This window comes from Podarcis liolepis, assembly GCF_965112155.1.
Source record: "Podarcis liolepis genome assembly, chromosome: 1".
Taxonomy (NCBI): domain Eukaryota; kingdom Metazoa; phylum Chordata; class Lepidosauria; order Squamata; family Lacertidae; genus Podarcis; species Podarcis liolepis.
In genome coordinates, this window is record NC_139554.1 from 45,660,836 (window position 1) to 45,679,792 (window position 18,957).

The following is an 18,957-nucleotide window of genomic DNA, read 5'->3' on the forward strand; positions in this document are numbered from 1 at the left end:
GTATAACAAAAGCTATCAGTAATGAAACATACCAAATGGATAGTTCTTGCTGGATTTAATAGTCTCATCAAGTGATGGGTGAACTTGTCCCAGTCAGGCTCAAAAATTGAACAGTCTTGGAAAATAGCTGCCTGGTGCTCATTTCAGATTATCAACCCCACCCCCACCCCGTGATATCACCAGAAAATGATCAGGTCCAGTCACTCTTCCACAAGAGTCCAAATGTTGGGGTGTTGCAAAATGTAGTTACTGACATGGGTCAGTAGTGTGGGAAAAGTCTACTTTTCTCCATTCCTTGCAGCTCTCTAGCAGCATGCCAGACATTTGGGGAGAGAGCTGGGAGAGCAGTCTTGCTTCACTGCTGGAGCAACAAAAATGTAAGAGGGAGCTTAGAACCAGTGAAGGGTAGTTGAGTTGGAGGCAGGGACAAAGGGAGGACTTAGGTTCCTCTCCAGCTTAGATTTTAGACCAGAATGATTACTTTGTACTGAGGCTAGCAATCAAGCTTTTCTTGGGCTTATATCCCAAACACTGCTCGGATAAGTCTGATAAATCAAAAGTCTCACCCTAAAGTGCAGTTGCATGGGCTAACCATTTGTCAGTTAACCCTGTTGGAAGAGAATACTGCAGTGAATTAATTTGGTGGAAATAGTAAAGCAGCCCATTTTAAATCAAGATTTACCATATGTCCTGCATTCCATGTGTCCTCTTACAATCTACTTTCTCATTATACCATTATATACTTTTATTGTTGAGTAGTATGTTTTACTACATTTCTGTATGAACCTGTACAAAGACATTATAAAGTGTTTCATTTTGCTGACTCCAAGCTAATACTAGTTTAACTTCTGAGGGCATGCTTGTTTCATAACCATTCTTTTCTGAAATGTTTGTCCTACGAGCAGAGACTTTATGACCTTTCTGATCTCCTCATTAAAAAAGGGATATAGTGTCAATACTGTGTAATCAGGGGCAGTTCCTGAATACTTTTATAATGCCTTATCTGTTATTGAGCAGTATGTGGCTGCTAATATTCAGTAGAAATATATATTAACTACTTGTTTCACCACCATCATGCATAGTTTTGACAGACATTGCAGTACAAATAATTTTTAAAGTGGGTGGCTTCCCAGTATCCCAGGAGATACATGGGAGGGAGATATTCCTAATATATACTGAGACAGATAATTTAGAGCTTTAAAGGTCAAAGCAACATCTTGAATGGCATCTGGAAGCCAGCAACATTGCAGTTGCTGCAGGTACTGTTATGTGACCCTGCTATCCTGTATCAGGCAGGAGGCAAGTTATTGCATTTTGTCCAAGCGTAAATTTTCCAAATGCTTTAAGGCAATCAGATGCATGTTGTGTAAAGATTCCTTCTGTCTAGATATAGCAGACTGAATGCAGATAGTAAAAGACTTGTGTTGGCTATATCTCTCACTCATTTAACTAATATCTGAGGCAGAGCCAAAATCTCTCCTGGACTGCAAGCATAATTGACAAATGACAGCAGATTAATCAAATACACCTCACTGTCCCCTGCAATATAAGGGTCAGGTGACTTCTGTTTCAGTGTTTCTGAAGAAGTGTGCATACACACTAAAGCTTATACCAAGAACAAACTTGGTTGGTCTCTAAGATGCTACTGGACAATTTTTTTATATATGTCCCCTTCAATCTGAGGACTAAAATGAATTTTATCTGTAATCAGCTTTAGCCAAAGTACAGGTATCAGACCTGAAATAAGAACTAAAACTGACACTCGTAGATTTGATAAAAATGGAATTGTCTGATTGACAGGGTGATGATGATAACCCCATAACAGACCTATGAATCATGACATTTAGCAATTTCATAGAGATGTTCAAAGGGGCAAGGTAGATTTTTGGAGCACTCCTCTTATCAGCTTCTAGGAAGCTGATTCATTTGCCCATCCCCACACCAAAAACGACCTGCAAAACGAATAACAACAACCTAAGATGGAGCCAGTTATACCTGCTAAAACCTGCAGACTAATCAGTAGAACTGACTATTCCTAGTATCCAAGGTTGCTGGGGAGAGGTTTAATACAGTCAAGTTTTTCCTCCTGTTAATATTTTAGATGTACTGTATATTGGTCAGGTTACCTGAGTGTAATCCAGTGCAGCACATGTGTGGTCAGTTGTGCCTGTAAAACTGGGAAGCAGATCAGGGTTTGCTTGGCAGATGTGAAGTTCTGTGCCATCTCCAAGGAAGGGAGTCTTGGGATGTGTATCAAAACTCCTCCAAAACGATTATTCCGACTGACTTAATGCCAGGCCTAAGACCCCCGTGTCACTCTAGTCAAATGCCAGGCACAAGACCATTTGTCAGAACAGTCCAGAAGTCTGATAGGAATTGAGTGGTAAAAGGTAAAGGACCCCTGGACAGTTCAGTCAAACCTGACCATGGGATGTGACGCTAACCTTGTTTCAGGCCGAGGGAGCCACTGTTTGTCCACAGACAGCTTTCTGCATTATGTGGTGGGGAGTGGCTGATGGCATAAAGATTCAAAGTTGACTGTATTCTGTAGTGACTGCCTATACATAAAGAATATCAACTGCCTTTGAAACACCACCCTGGTGCTGCACCAAGTACATAGCCAGAACCAATGGTCAATATATATGAGGTAGGCAACCTCCTACCATATGAGGTTATGAAGTCCTGCTGCTTTGTTCATTACTGATCTTGCATGAACAAGCTAGAAAAGGATTAGTTCCATCCTTTTGGCTGAAGGGATGCTTGAAGTGTTTCTTAGTAGACATGTCTGAGATCAGTGCTTTTTTCCTGAGGTACTCAAGGGTACACAGTACTGGCACACACAAACACAACCAATGTTAACAGTGTGGCATTTACTGTAGCAACTTCATGGTGAGTAACGGCACCTTTCCCCCCTTTTCTTTTCTTTTTAAAGCACAGTTTGAGATGCTTTTTACTCCTAATACTCATGTGCCATTCACTTTTCCAATTGTGACCCTCTTGGTTTCCTTCTCATGCATGTTGTTGGCTAATTCCTGGTTCCGTTGAACTCCCTGAAGTGATTTCTGTACTTGAGCGGTAATCCTCACCCTTAAGGGCTTTGCTGCAAGAGAGATCTAAGAATAGAATGTTGGGCTTCACTTTTTAGGCTGTTTTACAGTAATGTGTTTTTATCCAATCATATCTAAGGTTCCTGCTAGCTGAGAAACCAAGAGTTCAGTTGTTCTGGAACTGAACTTCATGGCATAGATACTAGCTGAGCATTTTCTAGGATCCTGACTTCTGCATTCAAAGTTCTTAAACAAGTTTTAAAATCCCTGCAAGGAAGCTGGAGGGGCCAGCCAGATGGAGATGTCAGGCACCAACCTGGCACCCAGAGATCTCTGCCTGGTCAGAGTTGGACACATGCCAGTCTCAAAGTGCGCCTGGCACCTGATTAATTTCAAACACTGATTTGAGGCAAGTAGCAATTGTTCCAAGAATCTTAAGTTGTCAAGTCCTCTGTCCAAGCTACACTCCATAGGTGGATTGGTTCCTAACAATTATCAGTCCACAAAAGAACTTTGTACTTACTTACCAAGCTGCCTGCAGCAGATAAAAACATGTATTCAAAGGACAGCTAAAACTTTACACCAACCACACACACTGCTCCAGTTCCATTTCTCCTGGATAAATATGATTGGCCTTTGTACCTTGAATATATAAAGATAAAACTTCTGCGAGGACTGAACACTTGTTCTAATGGAATGATTTGATTTTACCACTTCTGTTTTTAAAGCCGATGAATCTCTCACGTACAACTTTTTTTCTCTTGCTTTACTTATAAAAATTCCACTGTGAGAAGCAGTATTCTAAAGTTCTAGTTCCAGTTTTATTCACTTGGGAAAGTTTGAAACTCATGTGGTGGTAGTGAAATGCATTTTAAGGTCTTTTTAGTGGCAGAGGCTTTCATAGTAAAGTCATGGTTTAAGGGTCACCATACACTTTAGAACACCCAGATACAATTTTTGAGTTTGTATCTGATTTTAAAGGTTAATGGAAACACATGGCAGACTAAAGAAATCAAAGCCACAATTCAAGCTAAAAATAGTTAGCTAAGCTGAAATAGACCTTAAACCTGCAGTTTTGTATATGTTGCACCCATTTCATTTGGAACAGATGCTCTTGCTATATGCCTGGACAGACTGTGTACCATGAATAATGCTCTTTTGCGCAGGGCTGTTTTTCATGCCATCTGAACATGGACTTGTGGTGTGTTTCCCGCCTAACAAATCACAAGCGATAGTCAACGTTTGTTCTTGGCTTGCTGCTTGTGGCTTGATAGTGGGCTATAGGGAGCAGAATGCACAGCTCCATACCGTATGAGAACCTGCATATTCATTAGGTGAGCTGAGCATCCTTCTTGTGCTTGAGGACATGGGGCTTTTTGCTCACCAGAAGCAAGTTCTTGATGGCAGATTTATGTAATACTATTTTTCATTTCATAATGAAACAAAACAAACTCTGAGGATAAATACTTCTGCCCAGCTGCCTTCCATTTACCTTCTGTGGCTGACAGGAGGGGTTTGTGAGGGCAGAGTTTGAGTGGAACGGGTAGGAGAAGCTTGAAGTGTGTAGAGCTGATGGAAGAAGGTGCAATGGGAGTGGCTTGGTAGAGGGAGCAGGAATTGTACTATTCTGACTCCCTGGAGGCACCAGCTACCCCTGTCCAAACCCTTCTGTTGACTTTGGCTGTGCAATAAGCCTGCAACTTACACACATTTAACTTCTGCACATTTAGCTTTACGCACTCAGAAATTGTAAAAAAACTAAAAGGGGGCAGTTGTTTGGGGAACAAAGTGTTTGGCAATCCCATCAGCTGTTGAACCTATTGTGCAAGGGTAGGCAAACTACGGCCCGGGGGCCAGATCTGGCCCAATAACCCTCTAAATCCGGCCAGCGGACGGTCCTGGAATCAGCGTGTTTTTACATGAGTAGAATGTGTGCTTTTATTTAAAATGCATCTCTGGGTTATTTGTGGGGCATAGGAATTCATTCGTATATTTTTTTCCCTCCAAAACATAGTCCGGCCCCCCACAAGGTCTGAGGGACAGTGGACCAGACCCCTGCTGAAAAAGTTTGCTGTTGTGTTTTGGCTATACACAATTTTGGCTTTAGCACGCTCCCCAGAACGTAACCCGTGCGCAAGTTGCGGGCACGATCCTGTTAAAATGTTTCTGAGCAAAAGTTGCATGGTATGTTGATAACCTAAAGCAGAGGGAATGTCTAGTAACTAGTGGTAAAAGCAATTGCGTTCTTACATGTATTGTTCCTGTTAAGTTCTTAACAGCATGCAGCTGTTTGGCTTTGGCAAGCGGTAGAACTCAGGGTGTGGTTCTAAAATACACAGTCTTTAAGTTATTGGCACTACTACAACCTTTTCTTCTTTAGAATTCAAAACTGAGCATGCCTTTATGTTTAAGTCTCTAAAACTTCAAAAATGTGTGCCATCAAACGGCAGCAATCAGTATTGACTCTTGGATCATCTCAACCTGTAATGATAAGGAAGAATAGGGTTGTATTGTTACTACAGTTTTTTAAAAGAACTTTTATGCTATTATGTTATTTACAGAAGATGCATAAAATGCTAAATAAAAGCGTGTGCCATAGAAGAGCTTTCTGTAAAACCTGGCAGACTGAAGAGTAACAGATTTTTATCATATATAGCTCGGGCCAAAAATGAATAGCTTTTTTAAAAAGCTACTTGATGTAGAGATGTGAAAGTTTTGCTACAACTTGTGGCTGGAAAGGGGATCAAGTTAGGCTTGTATATAAGCCTGAAAAAACGAAGACAAAAAGCAATTAAAAGTTTTGTTTTCCTTTGTAAAATCTGGAGCTTGTAGCAAACCATCTGTTGCCCTGGAATAACCCCTTAATTCATTTAAACCATTTTTGTGTGCACACTCAAGAAGTGTCTCTGAGGCTGAAATAACTATAAAGGGGTTGGGGTGGAGAGGCTGGTGAAATAATGGAATTGGGACTCCTCTCTGTGTGCCTGCTCTGAAGTTGTGAAGGATATAGTACAGCTGTAAGTTTCCCTAGGCTACTTTTCTCTAGGTTTAGTTGTCCATTCTTTCCTCCTTCCTGCTGACAGTCACTGAGTCCAAGTTAAATGTTTGACCTTTTTTGTAACTATTAAATCATATGTCCTGGGCTAGTCTGCCATTTTCCTACTTGCCTAATTATTTGGACAATGAATGGCAGTTTTGAAAGTAGTTTGGCAGCACTAGTATTACTTGAGAGGAAGACCGATGTTCTGCTAGTGAAGGGGATGTGGTGTGCATTTTTAGAAGTGCAGATAAAGGAAAAGTTGTCGAATACTTAAGAGTAGTTATGATTAAAAGTAAATCAAAGTTGGTTGAAATCCATAATCTTTGGTTTCTGTTGCAGTACATAATGTTTTCTTGTTCTGGAGTTCAGGGAATAGTTTCAACATAATTTGAAGAAGCTGCTTTGGAGTTACACGAGATGTGTCTTAAATTGTTGCATTTTGCTGGATGGACTATGCAGATATGCATTTTTTTAAAAGTGAGAGAGGAATAAGGTGAAAAGAGGTTGATGGTATTCCAGAGGAGGGCGTATTCTATCTAGCTGTTCACGAACTTAGCATCAGTACTCCTAAGTAACAGGAAAATTTCAGCTTCTTATCGTGAGAGAACTTGGAAAAATATATGTGCTGCTTCTATGTTTCCTTTGTTTGTGATCTTGCTCTGATAGTTTCAGTTCTTACATGTCTAGTTGTGACTGAGAATTTAACTTGGTCAAGCTCTCAAATCCTATTCAACACGATTGTGGTGGTAATAGATCAGCTGTTCTTGTGTTATGGAAGGATAGTTCACTGGACTTCAAACTCCAATAGTTCGCATCATTCATAGCCTTGACACCTCTATCTGAAAAGCCAGGTTGCAGAGATAGGTGTAATCCATTTTTATCAAATCCATTTGCTATAATCCTCCCGTTACCTGCCAGTTCACTTTTTAAAGCTTTAAAGCTTATTGATGAGCTCTATGTGTCCCTGCTGTTGAAGGCTGTGACCGGTGGATATCCAAACTTCTCAGTTCAAATGTTAAATATTGCACAACTGTACTGTGTTGGTAATAACCTCAGATATTCTTACAAGGTCCTGGTTCTAACAGTGTCCTTTGTGCTGACACTGCCTCATTTATAGTTCTGTCCATGCAACACACATGAGTGGCAAGGGCATGTTGAATCCCACAGTTAAGAAGCTTCCTTTACCTTGTGATTCACTAACTGAGTAATCTTAACTGTGTGCAGGTGCAGAGTTAATTTTCCTCTTGGACTGGTGTAGCAGAGAGGCCCATATTGGGTAGCTCTGAGGAAGATGGACTGGTTTCAGATCCAGTGGATCCCTAGCTGGCTCTGCTCATCTCCAAAATGCTAATGGAAGTTTCACAACAGCCTGCAATTTTGGGTGCAGCAGGGTCTTTTTGCAGCAGCAAAGGGAAACCTCTGTCAAATCCCAGCCCCTACCAGCAGCACATAATTGTTCTTCCCATCCTCAGTAATAGTATCTTCTGGCCCCCAGGCATTTCATGCTGACTGCAGAAGTCATAATATATGCACTGTCTTCTGAAGCTGGGTGACGTACTGATTCAGGCCTGATGCACACATATCACTAAACCATGATTTGTTCAGCCACAGTGTTGCTTGTTTGGCTACTCCACCCCAGATGTTCAGCAAGATAAAAATCATGAAGAACCGCTGGACAACAAAATAAGCTTGGAAGAAACAAGCAGTGCCTTGTCTGATTGTCTGTAAGATGACTTGTGATTTGAACATGCCACAGTTGAAACAAACCATGGTTTAGCATTCTGTGCAGACGCAGCCATTGTGGGTGGAGAGAAACCATTTAGTATATGCTAGGCAGTTCTGTATTTGCAGAAGGGCAATGCCTGTATCTTCGCTATGGAAGTTATCTGGGGTGTATCCATTCATCTCGGATAACAAGGCATGACACAACATGTGCCTACTGATGAATTAGAAGCCAGTGGAAAAAACTGCCCGTTCATCTTCCTTCTCTGAAGGCTTCAGTCTGAGTAGTTCAGCAGCTATGTTAATAGCTTTCAATGAAACAGTCTGGTCTCTGAGCAACAAACAGTCTTTCGGCAGCTTTGACCAGGTGCCATTTGATAAATTTGCTTCATAGTTTGTCCACCTTGGAATATACTTGAACTCAACAGATGAATTCATTGTGCCTTGACATGTTTAACATATTCTGCTAAAATGTTAGGCTTGGGGGGGGGGTTCTGTTTATTAAGTTGTTTACCAGCATGTTGTTAAAACAGATAGGTTCAAACATATGTGCTGTTAAGATACTCTTCATAACAATCACTTGTAATAGCTTGGCTTCTACTCCATACATGATGCAATTGTTATAGTAACTGAGAGGGTATCCTATCATTTACTGTACAATTAATGATCATTTGCTGCCAATTATATTTTAGCTTTATTTGTTTGGATTGCAATGGCTGCAGAGCTATAGTGCTGAAAGCACTTTCAGGGGCTAACCTGCATCTTTTAATAATAAGATAGGTTTTCACTTCTGGGGTTCAGACACTACCAAACTGTGTACCAAAGTTGCTTCCTGTGCTGTAAACTTCCTGTCATCAGATCATGAAAGGCACCCCAGGTAATAACTAGGAATTCATACGTGGGTGGAAGTGTTTGCTTTGGCAAGCAGCCTTAGTAAGACCAGCATACCCAGGATGCTGGCAGACTGCTTTCAATACTTGGCATTGCTGGGATACTGAAGAGTAACTTACTGGCTTGCTAGAAGGTAAATGTACCATCTGAAAAAGTCAGTGACAGGTTGTTTTGAAATTCATATTGGGTTTATGTTCACCTTAGTCCTTCAGTAATGTTACATAACCCAAAAGGGTTATCAATTGCATCCATAAATCTTTTGTTTTAAAGAATTAACATGGGCTGAATGGCTAGGTAAAGGTAAAGGGTAATAGCTATAAATGCATTCTAATATAAAATAGCCTAAGTACTGAGGTAAATACTAATTTCCATAGATTGTCAAAATATAAATTTCATTAGCTATAATGTTGTTGCTTAATTCATTAAGGAGTCTAGCAGGTCAGCTATGAAACTATTCACAGTGGTGACCTCTGTCAAGCTTCATATTTTAGTGTTATGTTGGTCCATGCTTTCTTTTGTGGGAAATAGTGGCTTTGAACGTACAGAACTGTATGGGCATCACTATAATGCCAAGCATTATAGTGATTTCCTGCTCCATAGGGTATTCTGTGGTGTCTCAACATGTGTTGGTGATCTCTGAAGAGGCATAATAGATCTTGTGTTGTATAGGCAAAGAATTAAGTATGAGGCTTGAATAGCATTTTAGAAATAATTTGCAATACAGTATTGGAGGCTTTAGGAAATGTAAGCCTTTCTCATGAACAGGAATGGCAGAAAACCCACGTGCTTATGGAAGGGGCATCATCTTGTGTCAGGAGATGAAAATGGAAGTGGAAGATGGATCAGTAATAACTTGAATATGTGAAACAATAGACAATTTGATCATAGCCACTTAAGCTGGTCCTGAAGCACATGCCACAATGCTTTCCTTCGCTCTTCCCCCAAGGTATCCTCTTAACTACTGCACTGACATGAAAGGAGCACATTTCCATGGGTTCATCCAATTATACAAGGTCAGCATCCTGGGCTGCTGATTCTATGGAAAAGAGACATGCAGTTGGCCTCTGTGCATGTGCTTGTGAGCCTTCCAAGGTTACATAAGCACCATGGGATGCACCAAGGGATGAACCCATGGAAAAGCCTTCCCCATGTTAGTGTAATATTAAAGGACTGCCTGAGCAAGCCTTTTACCACGTTGGAGAAATATGGTAGATTGGTTCATTATTTATATTGAGATCCGAGTTCAATTTTCATTTAAACCATGTCCTTTTTTGTAGGGCACAAGAACTGAGCAATGAATAAATTACGACAGAGCTTCAGAAGAAAGAAAGATGTCTATGTCCCTGAAGCAAGTAGGCCACATCAGTGGCAGACAGATGAAGAAGGGGTTCGGACTGGCAAATGCAGCTTTCCTGTTAAGGTAAATATATTTACTCTCTTAAGAACTGCAGCAAACTTCTAAATCCTGTTTGTGTTTGGATCATGCTAACAATAGTTACGTGGAAGAATGTTTGTATTTGTACAAATCCTGTTTCTTGTCTATGCACACATTTTCTTTATAGTTCTTCCTGTATGTAAAATATCGCTGGGGCTGAATAAAGAAATGTTGGTTAAAGAAAAAATCTTACAAGTTTTACTTGTTTGAATTGGCATACATTTGCACATGTATAAAGCTATAGTCTGAAGAATAAGCATATTTTGTTATTAAATTATACAGTAGGCATCTTAAATGCATTTGTTATATAGGGAAAGAGTAATGTATCTTTAAAGGTTAATTGGAGAACCTTTTAATCAAAAGGGTATTCGTTGATTGATCAAAGTAGTTAAACATTACATCATGCAGCCATTTTTTTTAAACTTCCAAATGTCTTCCATGCTAGTCAGATTTTTTTTTTTAAAAAAAGTTCATTATAGAAAGTTGCTAGCTAAGGCAAGGGTGTGATTTACACTTTTGGAACAGTGTTAAAAATTATTGTTCTCTGTTTCTCACAGCAAGTCTCACCCTTTAGTGGATAACTAATTTTTTCATACTGCTTAGTAGTGTTAAGCACTCTTTAGCAAATAGGAATGGCTGTTTTAATGGTTCTCATAGATCTGTATTGTGTGTCTTTGAGTTGCTTCAACAGAGGAGGTAGCAGATTAAAGAAAGAAAAAGCGTTGTGCTTTTTGAATCTGTTTAAGTGGATATGAAATAAGCGATCTTAAGACAGGCTAGAATATGAAAACAGTAGGCAACTCTGATTGTAAGAGGCCTATGTCTTGATATGATGCTTGTACTGATCCATATTCTACACTGGTGCAACAGTATTCTTACCAGCAGCTCACGGTCATGGCTTTTATATCTTTTATCCCAAACTACCTCTTCCCACCTTATGTTGGTGTTCGCAATCAACTGTATCAGGTAGCTCTTATTCCGTTTCTTGCAGGAGTCACACACATATGGAATACACGCAAGAATGCAATAAATAATTTCTGTAGATCTAATGGGGATACTTTTGTTGCAAACTGACTGCTTACAAAGCAGATATTCAGCAGAAAAGTGTTTTTATCAGTTATCCAGGCTAATAATAAAGGTAAAGGGACCCCTGACCATTAGGTCTAGTTGTGGCTGACTCTGGGGTTGCAGCGCTCATCTTGCTTTATTGGCCGAGGGAGCCGGCATACAGCTTCCAGGACATGTTGCCAGCATGACTAAGCCGTTTCTGGCGAACCAGAGCAGCGCACGGAAACGCCATTTACCTTCCCACCAGAGCGGTACCTATTTATCTACTTGCACTTTGTTGTGCTTTTGAACTGCTAGGTTGGCAGGAGCAGGGACCGAGCAACGGGAGCACACCCCGTTGCGGGGATTCAAAGCGCCGACCTTCTGATCGGCAAGTCCTAGGCTCTGTGGTTTAACCCACAGTGCCACCCACGTCCCATAGGCTAATAATAGTACAGTCTTATTTTCCCCTATATTCTATTTTCTTACACTTGTTTTGTAGTAGAGGTGGTTTTCTTTTGTATTTGCCTTCCCTACTCCATTAAAGTAGGGCTGCATTTATAGAAGTAGAGCTGCATTTATAGAAATTAAACTCTTTTCAGTAAGTAGAATGCTTACTTTTTCATCTATGTTTAGTACACAGTTTCAGCTGGCTTGATGTTTGACCTTTGCAGTACTGCCTTTGTGGTACTGTTGGTGTGAGATAAGCATTCAGGAGTGGTAAAGTAAATGTTACTCTTCTGACTTGCTGCAAATGGTTTATTATTATTATTATTATTATTATTATTAAAAAGAAGACACTATTTCCACCAATGTCATTTATTTGTCATTGTGTTTATAAACCTCACTGGAACATTAAATAGGCAAGTAAATGAGGAGACTTAAGATGCATTTTCCAGTGTCAGAATGTGTACCTCCAACTGAATATCACACACCCATACCTGACCAGAAATATAAGAGCAAGGTTTTATAGAATACCAAGAAGCTTTATATAGCAAGAAGATACCTGCTTTTTTTGCTTTTTAAAAACAACATCGGAAGTCTTGCTGAATAGAAGAAATTGGAAAGAAGCACAAGTTAATGGGCATTTGTGAAGACCCCCAAATTGCAGAAAAAATGGATTTGGTTTGGCTGTCTTTACTTTTTCAAAGAAATATGGATGATAGTACAGTCTTGCATAAAAGTCAATCTACAGTTTGTAGATGCTTTGCTGACCTCTTTGAGGGTTGGAACCTTGAACTTATTCTAAGAGTGGTGGACAAATCATACTACTAAATAGCTGTGTTTGTGGCATGGCATTGGGAGGATGGGACAATTTCCCCCGTCCCTCAATGAGGATCACTTTTGGTTCTGTGACTGCTGCTTGCGAATCTTTCTATTTGATCCTACAAACTACAGTGTAGAACTCTTTAATTCTTGACGTTTTAAGCACATGAGGTGTTCAAGCTACCAGTCCAGTTCTAAATGTCACTGTTCTGTAATAGAATAGTAGCCATAATACAGAGACCTATCCTACTTGCAATATTAATATTGCTGAACTGGGTACTGATGAATTGAAATTATTCCACTAGTACCAATAGTTGCTTAGAATTGCAGATTTTCTCTCTGCCTCATTTTTATTGGCGTGGGATGGGGAAGAGTTGGGTTTTCTCAGGCTTATGAGATAGGTGTAAGAACTCAAATAATTTCTGTAACACTCTATGCAACTAGGAACTTAAGATTTCATTCCTATTAGAAATAGGGCCTTTAGAATAAATCAACTCTATTTAATCTTGACACCTTTTTCCTTGCCTATTTGCATGAGGGAAATTGCCAAGCAAAGTATTTAGATCAAGCCTATATAATTAGTAACAATGCCATGGTCATTGGGAATGTATAATAGTTTGTATACTGTAGTTCCTTGATGAAATATAACATCCCTTTTTCAGAATGAAGACTGGCCAGACATACAAAGTCATTTTGTATAACACTGCAGCAGTCATGTTCCTGTGTATTAGCCCCATCCATAACAGCCTGTTAAAAATGAGGAGCTGATTCTAGAGCCTTGTTTAAATAAATGGCTTGTCAGTAGTTGGCATTATATTAGTTTTATCTATGATATAGTACATCATAACAAGTAGAATTAGACTGATCACCCAGAGAAGATTCTTCAGTATTATAAATTCTAGGATTAACGGAAACTACAAAATCATTTGTTATAAGGAAAGACTGTCTTAACCATGTCTCAAGACAGCACTTGGAAGGTTTACTATTTATGGACTTGGGTGGAAGGGTGATAAAATGGCAAGATTTCATTGGTCCGAGGACAGTGGCTGTGCCTGGTGATATAAAGATCTTTTAAATCCTTCTAACAATCCTAGCTGCAATAAGGCCTGTTTAAAAATCACATGGCTGTGTTCTGAGTCATAGTTTTGTCCATAGACTTCTATTTTGTCTGAATTATGTTGAGGGTGTATAGTATGTGTGAAAATACTGGACTACTTAATCCAGCTGATACACGAAGATAAATACAACTACAAAGTGCTGGTTTAGTCCAATTATTCTAATCGGTGCTTTTCCCCCTCCACTCTCCCTTTCAGTATCTGGGACATGTGGAAGTAGATGAATCAAGAGGAATGCATATATGTGAAGATGCTGTGAAGAGACTGAAAGCTGTATGTATACTTATTAAAATATTACTTTAAGTATGCAGTTGTTTTCCATTTACAGAGGTTTTTGTAGGGGAATTTAAATAGCTGCCTTAAAGCAGAGCTTATGATTACAGAGGCATACCAGTACAAATTGGAAGAAGAGCTAAAACGGTTGCTCTGTCCTGATCAAAGTAGCTATTCTGTGTTCTTAAAACAGTTCTGAAAGACTTAGGCTTATTGCTGTGGTTTTTTTTTTTTTTTTTGGTTTTTTTTATAAGGAGACCTCTCTCGGAAGTGTGCTGTTTGTGCTTCAAACAAATGCCGCTATCTTTATATTAAGCCAGTTAGCTTTTTTGATGGTTATTCTCTGTGCTATATGGACTGGGACTGCCATAGCATGTATGTGCTTAGGGGCCTTCACTTTACTGCTGTACTTAGGTGTCCAGATGGTTAACTGATACTAGCTGTATAGAGTGTTTACTCTTCCTGATACCTGCTTCCACTCATGACTGAAGATGGGGGAGAACTGGAAAAACCTCTCTTGAATATTTGTAGTGATCAGATTCCTCACTAGGAAGAAAAGCATGCCATATAAGATCTTCTAAATTAGGGGCAGGGAAACTCCGGCCTAGGGGCCTATTTCTACTCCAGCCGAGCCATGCCTACCTGCCCTACACCTGATGCATACACCATCAGAAGTGGAGCAGGTAAAGGGAGGGGGAGTTGGGTGAAAGGGACTTTGCAGGCACCCCCAAACACTGTGTTTTCTAAGCCCTGATTAATAGCTGATTGTCATGGCTTAGAAAGCCTTTTGCATGCACTTTGCAAAGGCGAAAAGAATCACCTGGTATCATTGTGACATCAAGTGATTGACAGGAGATTGGGTCCGCCTACCTGAACCTGGCTTGGCAGGGTTCCGGCCCACTGGCTAAATTCTGTTCTGCATCCCTGTTTTAAATGGATTAGCTGACTTTTGACACCCACTGATTACATTTTTTTAGTTATTTTTGTGTTCTTCATTGACTGCATCAATAAATCTTAAGCCTACTGCAAAATACTAAAAGGATTTTTAAAAGGTCCTCTTGCATGCGTGCATAGTGATTTCAGACTCAAACCTGTTGTTTCCTTCTCTCAGTCACAGACAAGAGGATGAAAAAATGGGCTTTGAGCTTTTGAATGAACTCCAGTGATCTGATTAGATGCCATCCTCAATTTCTCATTGTTCTTAGTCTTGAACATTTTGAAAGATGTGAATGCTATACTCCACAGAGCATTTCAGGGCAGGAAGAAGTCTCAAACTTGTTAGTATAAATGATGCTCTCCATTTTTTTTTTTTGGGGGGGGGGGAGCAAGCACATTGTCAAATTAGTTAGATGAGTGTCTGGTACAACTAAATACAAAGCAATCAATAAAACTATCCCCCCAAGAGACAGATGTTTAAAGTTGTGCGTATAACACATTTGGCACACTGCACACTACATTTCTGGAATCAAAGAACATAACTTCAGTCTTTGAATTCCCTGTTCATGTCCATAACTTAAACAAAATGGTTGTGTACTATATCCAGTGAAGATCACTCTGAAATAACAGTCACTTGAAACCACCTATTACACACAGATGGCACATGGAAATCACAAGACTATGGGCCTTCCTTGTGTGGCATTCAACACAAGAGACTACTATTTCTACTGAAATCTTAAGCTCATACAGCTTTCACTTATACTATTCTGTATAGATTAACTGATTATGCCAGACCATTTGTCAATAAAGCCAACTGATATTGACTTTAGTGCTGCTTTTCTAAAATATTGATGTATTTCACTCCCCTCAAGCCACTTCTACTGATTACTGAGGAGCATTCTCATATTGAGACTTAAAATGTCAACCAAACATCCAACTGTAGAGATCATTCTTGAATTGCTACTTTTTGTTTCTGTTCATAAATGTGGATTTTCTTTCTTAGCTCATACCCAGGATTTTGTTTTGTCGACTGAACTTCCATTTTCACAGGGCAACCGTGTCTCTTCCAATACAGTAGAACAATTTCCTCTGAGAACAAGTCATAAGTCATTCAAGGGCAGTTGAATCTAGATGTATCTATCTGGGTGTAGCAATCTGATGTTGTCAAAACAGACTGACTTGTGTGTGGTAAACTCTTAAATGGCTAAACCCGGTTTCTCCTTTTCTGTGCTCTTCAATGGCTGCAGTAAATTGTCTTCACTGGACCTGCTGCATGCGTCAGATTTGGATAATAATACAAAAAAGATTATGTGAGGAAGTGCTCCCCCAAAGATATAAAACGTTACTTTTTATTTCTTTTTTAGGACTCACTGCCTTTTACTTTCAGTTACGGAGAAACACATATCCAAGCTCACTAGAGGAGGGGTGGGAATAATTGAGTTTATATACTTTGGTTGTCACGGCTGCTGGAACATGGCATAGTTTCATTAGTCTTATTCCTAACTCTACCTAGAATAGTATGAATTGACAGAATAAAATACAGATGTACAATTTTTACCACAATGCTTTTAAAATGTAGCTTTCCTCTTGACAGACAGCATTTTACCTGCCCATCAGTAAACTGTGCTGGAAGCTGCCTGTGTCTTGTCTCCATCCTCTCTCATTTAGTTAAAATTGTCTTCAGTGTTAGTGTCTTTAACAAGTCTTTTTTTGTTTTGTTTGCAAATATGATACATTTGTTAATGTATTTTCTTGTTTTAGCAGGTAAACGAAACTTAATAGTGTTTGAAAATACTAGTGTATCTGAATATTAACTTCCATAGCTACCCTAAAATCCATTTTGCATGCTCTCTATCATTAATACTTTTTCTAGAACATCTAAATTTTTTCAAGTTAACACCTTTTGAAAATTAAACCTAATTACAGTTTCTTAAGCAAGGTACCTTACAGACCTCCTGAACTCTGGCATATCTTCTGAAGGCTTATATTGATATTTAATGCTTAACTTGGCAGTGGTGGCATATAAATGTATATATGTGTGTTTGTGTGTGTCTGTGTGTATATGAATGAGATTGATTATACATTTTCAAACTGGCAACTTAAAAAAAGGAATTCCATAACAAATCTTAAAGTATATACTCCTATAGCATTTTTTTAACCTAGTGCAGTTGTTCCATTTTTCTTACCGAGATTTTTTTGTAATAAGCTAGCTTGAAGACAGTTTTAATCATTTAAGGCAACAATATTAAGTTAGATATTTCACCACCCAGTGCCATGTGTTGAAATAGCTGATAGATGGCAGAGAAGGGGCATAATGTCTGTAAAGCCTGCTGTTACTTCTAGGCCCTTAAGTATCAGAGATGACCATAGATGTGGCCTTGTATCTCTTATACATATGAAGAAACTGCTGCCGCCATGTAGGAAGACATTCTTGATCAGCAATTCACCATGCAGATTGACTAACTTTCTCCAAACCACCATAAACGTTTTGTACTGGAGACTGTGAAGCAAGCCAAAGCCCATAAATGGCTTGCTTCATGGTAGTCATCACAGGAATAATTTAAAGCACTGTTGATCCCATCCCTAAATTTTCAGTGAAGATTGTCAGGAGATATATATTTGGGCTTTTGTTTGTCTCTGAAATGGATAAATAATTTTAAAATTGCCTGTGAAATATATCTTAAAGCTACTGCATTTGATTGCCATCAAAATGTGTAATACTCCCACTTCGCTGACTGTGCATGTCAAATCTACCACATTTTCTATATGTATACTGCAAGATGTGTGTGAAGTGTTCCTGTTCAGTATACACATTGTTTATTTGGAAAGCTTCATAAGCTGCTTAATTACAAAACTCTAATAACAGTGAAGTGAGAACTCTTAGGTGATGCAGATAGTTTACTTGTAAGTTTCTGAATGGTGTGTGTGTGTGTGTGTGTGTGTGTGTGTGAGAGAGAGAGAGAGAGAGAGAGAGAGAGAGAAAGGGGAGTAAGAAGCCAAAATCTAATATGGAGCCTCTTCAGTGAAAGAATCCACATTCTGAAACAAAAGAATATCCCCTACACTTTCTACTAAATCTGCTTTACAAAATACTGTTGAAAAATCATGATGGCGGGTATATGAGCTTAAACACAAACACCTTTTCTAAGCAGGCTTTTGATAAGGACTGGAAATATGCTCCCCAAATTATTTTCCTTTTGCTGTCATGCTATTTGAGCTCTGTTAATTAACTCGAGCTTTTCAAAATTTATCTAATGTGCTAATTTCAAGTCATCATCATCCAATTTGGAACATCTCCATGTCTGCTGCCAAGTTTGGCTTGTAACCTACTAAAAGCTAAAGGGACAAACAAAATGAAGTCTAAAACATTTTGCATGAAATTGGGTCTGATTTTTCCTTTCCTTTCCACCAATTTCAGAGCTATGGCCTGTCCTAATAAAAGCCCATGTAATGCTTTCTGTGTGCATTTTCATGGGACTTTCCACATCTGCCTGTCACATCCTCTATGGATAACCCTAAACATTCCCTACTTTCCTTCCAATCCCCATTTTTTGTATGTATGTGTTGGTTTAAAACCCTGGGACACTTTAGCTACCTACAGTAATAGCATTCGACTTGTCCCCCCTGTTCCTCCAGGAAAGGAAGTTCTTCAAAGGCTTCTTTGGAAAAGTAAGTTTAATGCCTCGTTGTGTTTGTGCTGTAAGGAGTTACATCCCCAGTATAGCATTGCCTTGTGTCAGGAGCCCCGTTCAGACATTATGTCTGAACAGGAAATAGCAACTGGTGTTGAGTTCATAGGGCTGCACATGCTGGCACTAGCCCAAACAGCCCTTCCCTGCCTGCTCAGTCCCAGGCCTTCCTGTGTTGAGCAGAGAAGGTCTAAAGGGAGCTTCTACCTCTCTTAATCTGAATGTGAATGGAAGCTTTGAACAATCACACCACCTGGTTAATGTACTCATTGACACTTCTATTTGCATTTAAGCAAACATGGGTAGGAGTCCCCTTTAAGGGAGGGGGCAGGATTAAAAACTCATACATTGAGTAATAATGAAACAAATGTTGTAGATATCTTTCCACATTTACTACTCTATTTTTGCGATATACAAATGACATGAGAAAACTTGGTATACTTATTTGTATAACTTTCTTGTTTATAAAACCCAACAACAACTTCAACAACAACAA

At 39.3% G+C, this 18,957-nt stretch overlaps 1 protein-coding gene across 11 annotated transcripts in view; it reads left to right on the forward strand.

Annotated features, from left to right (window-relative positions):
- Positions 1–18,957, forward strand: part of NUMB (NUMB endocytic adaptor protein) — a 62,320-nt gene that overhangs the window by 21,562 nt on the left and 21,801 nt on the right. For 6 of the 11 annotated variants that reach the window (XM_083507833.1, XM_083507838.1, XM_083507830.1 and 3 more), the window contains exons 2-4: positions 9,978–10,120; positions 13,762–13,836; positions 18,409–18,441. In XM_083507833.1, the coding sequence (XP_083363959.1) occupies positions 9,995–10,120; positions 13,762–13,836; positions 18,409–18,441 (234 nt within the window). In that variant the 5' untranslated portion in view covers positions 9,978–9,994. The remainder of the gene's footprint in view (positions 1–9,977; positions 10,121–13,761; positions 13,837–18,408; positions 18,442–18,957) is intronic. The other 5 variants (XM_083507840.1, XM_083507836.1, XM_083507831.1 and 2 more) reach the window with 1 other exon arrangement.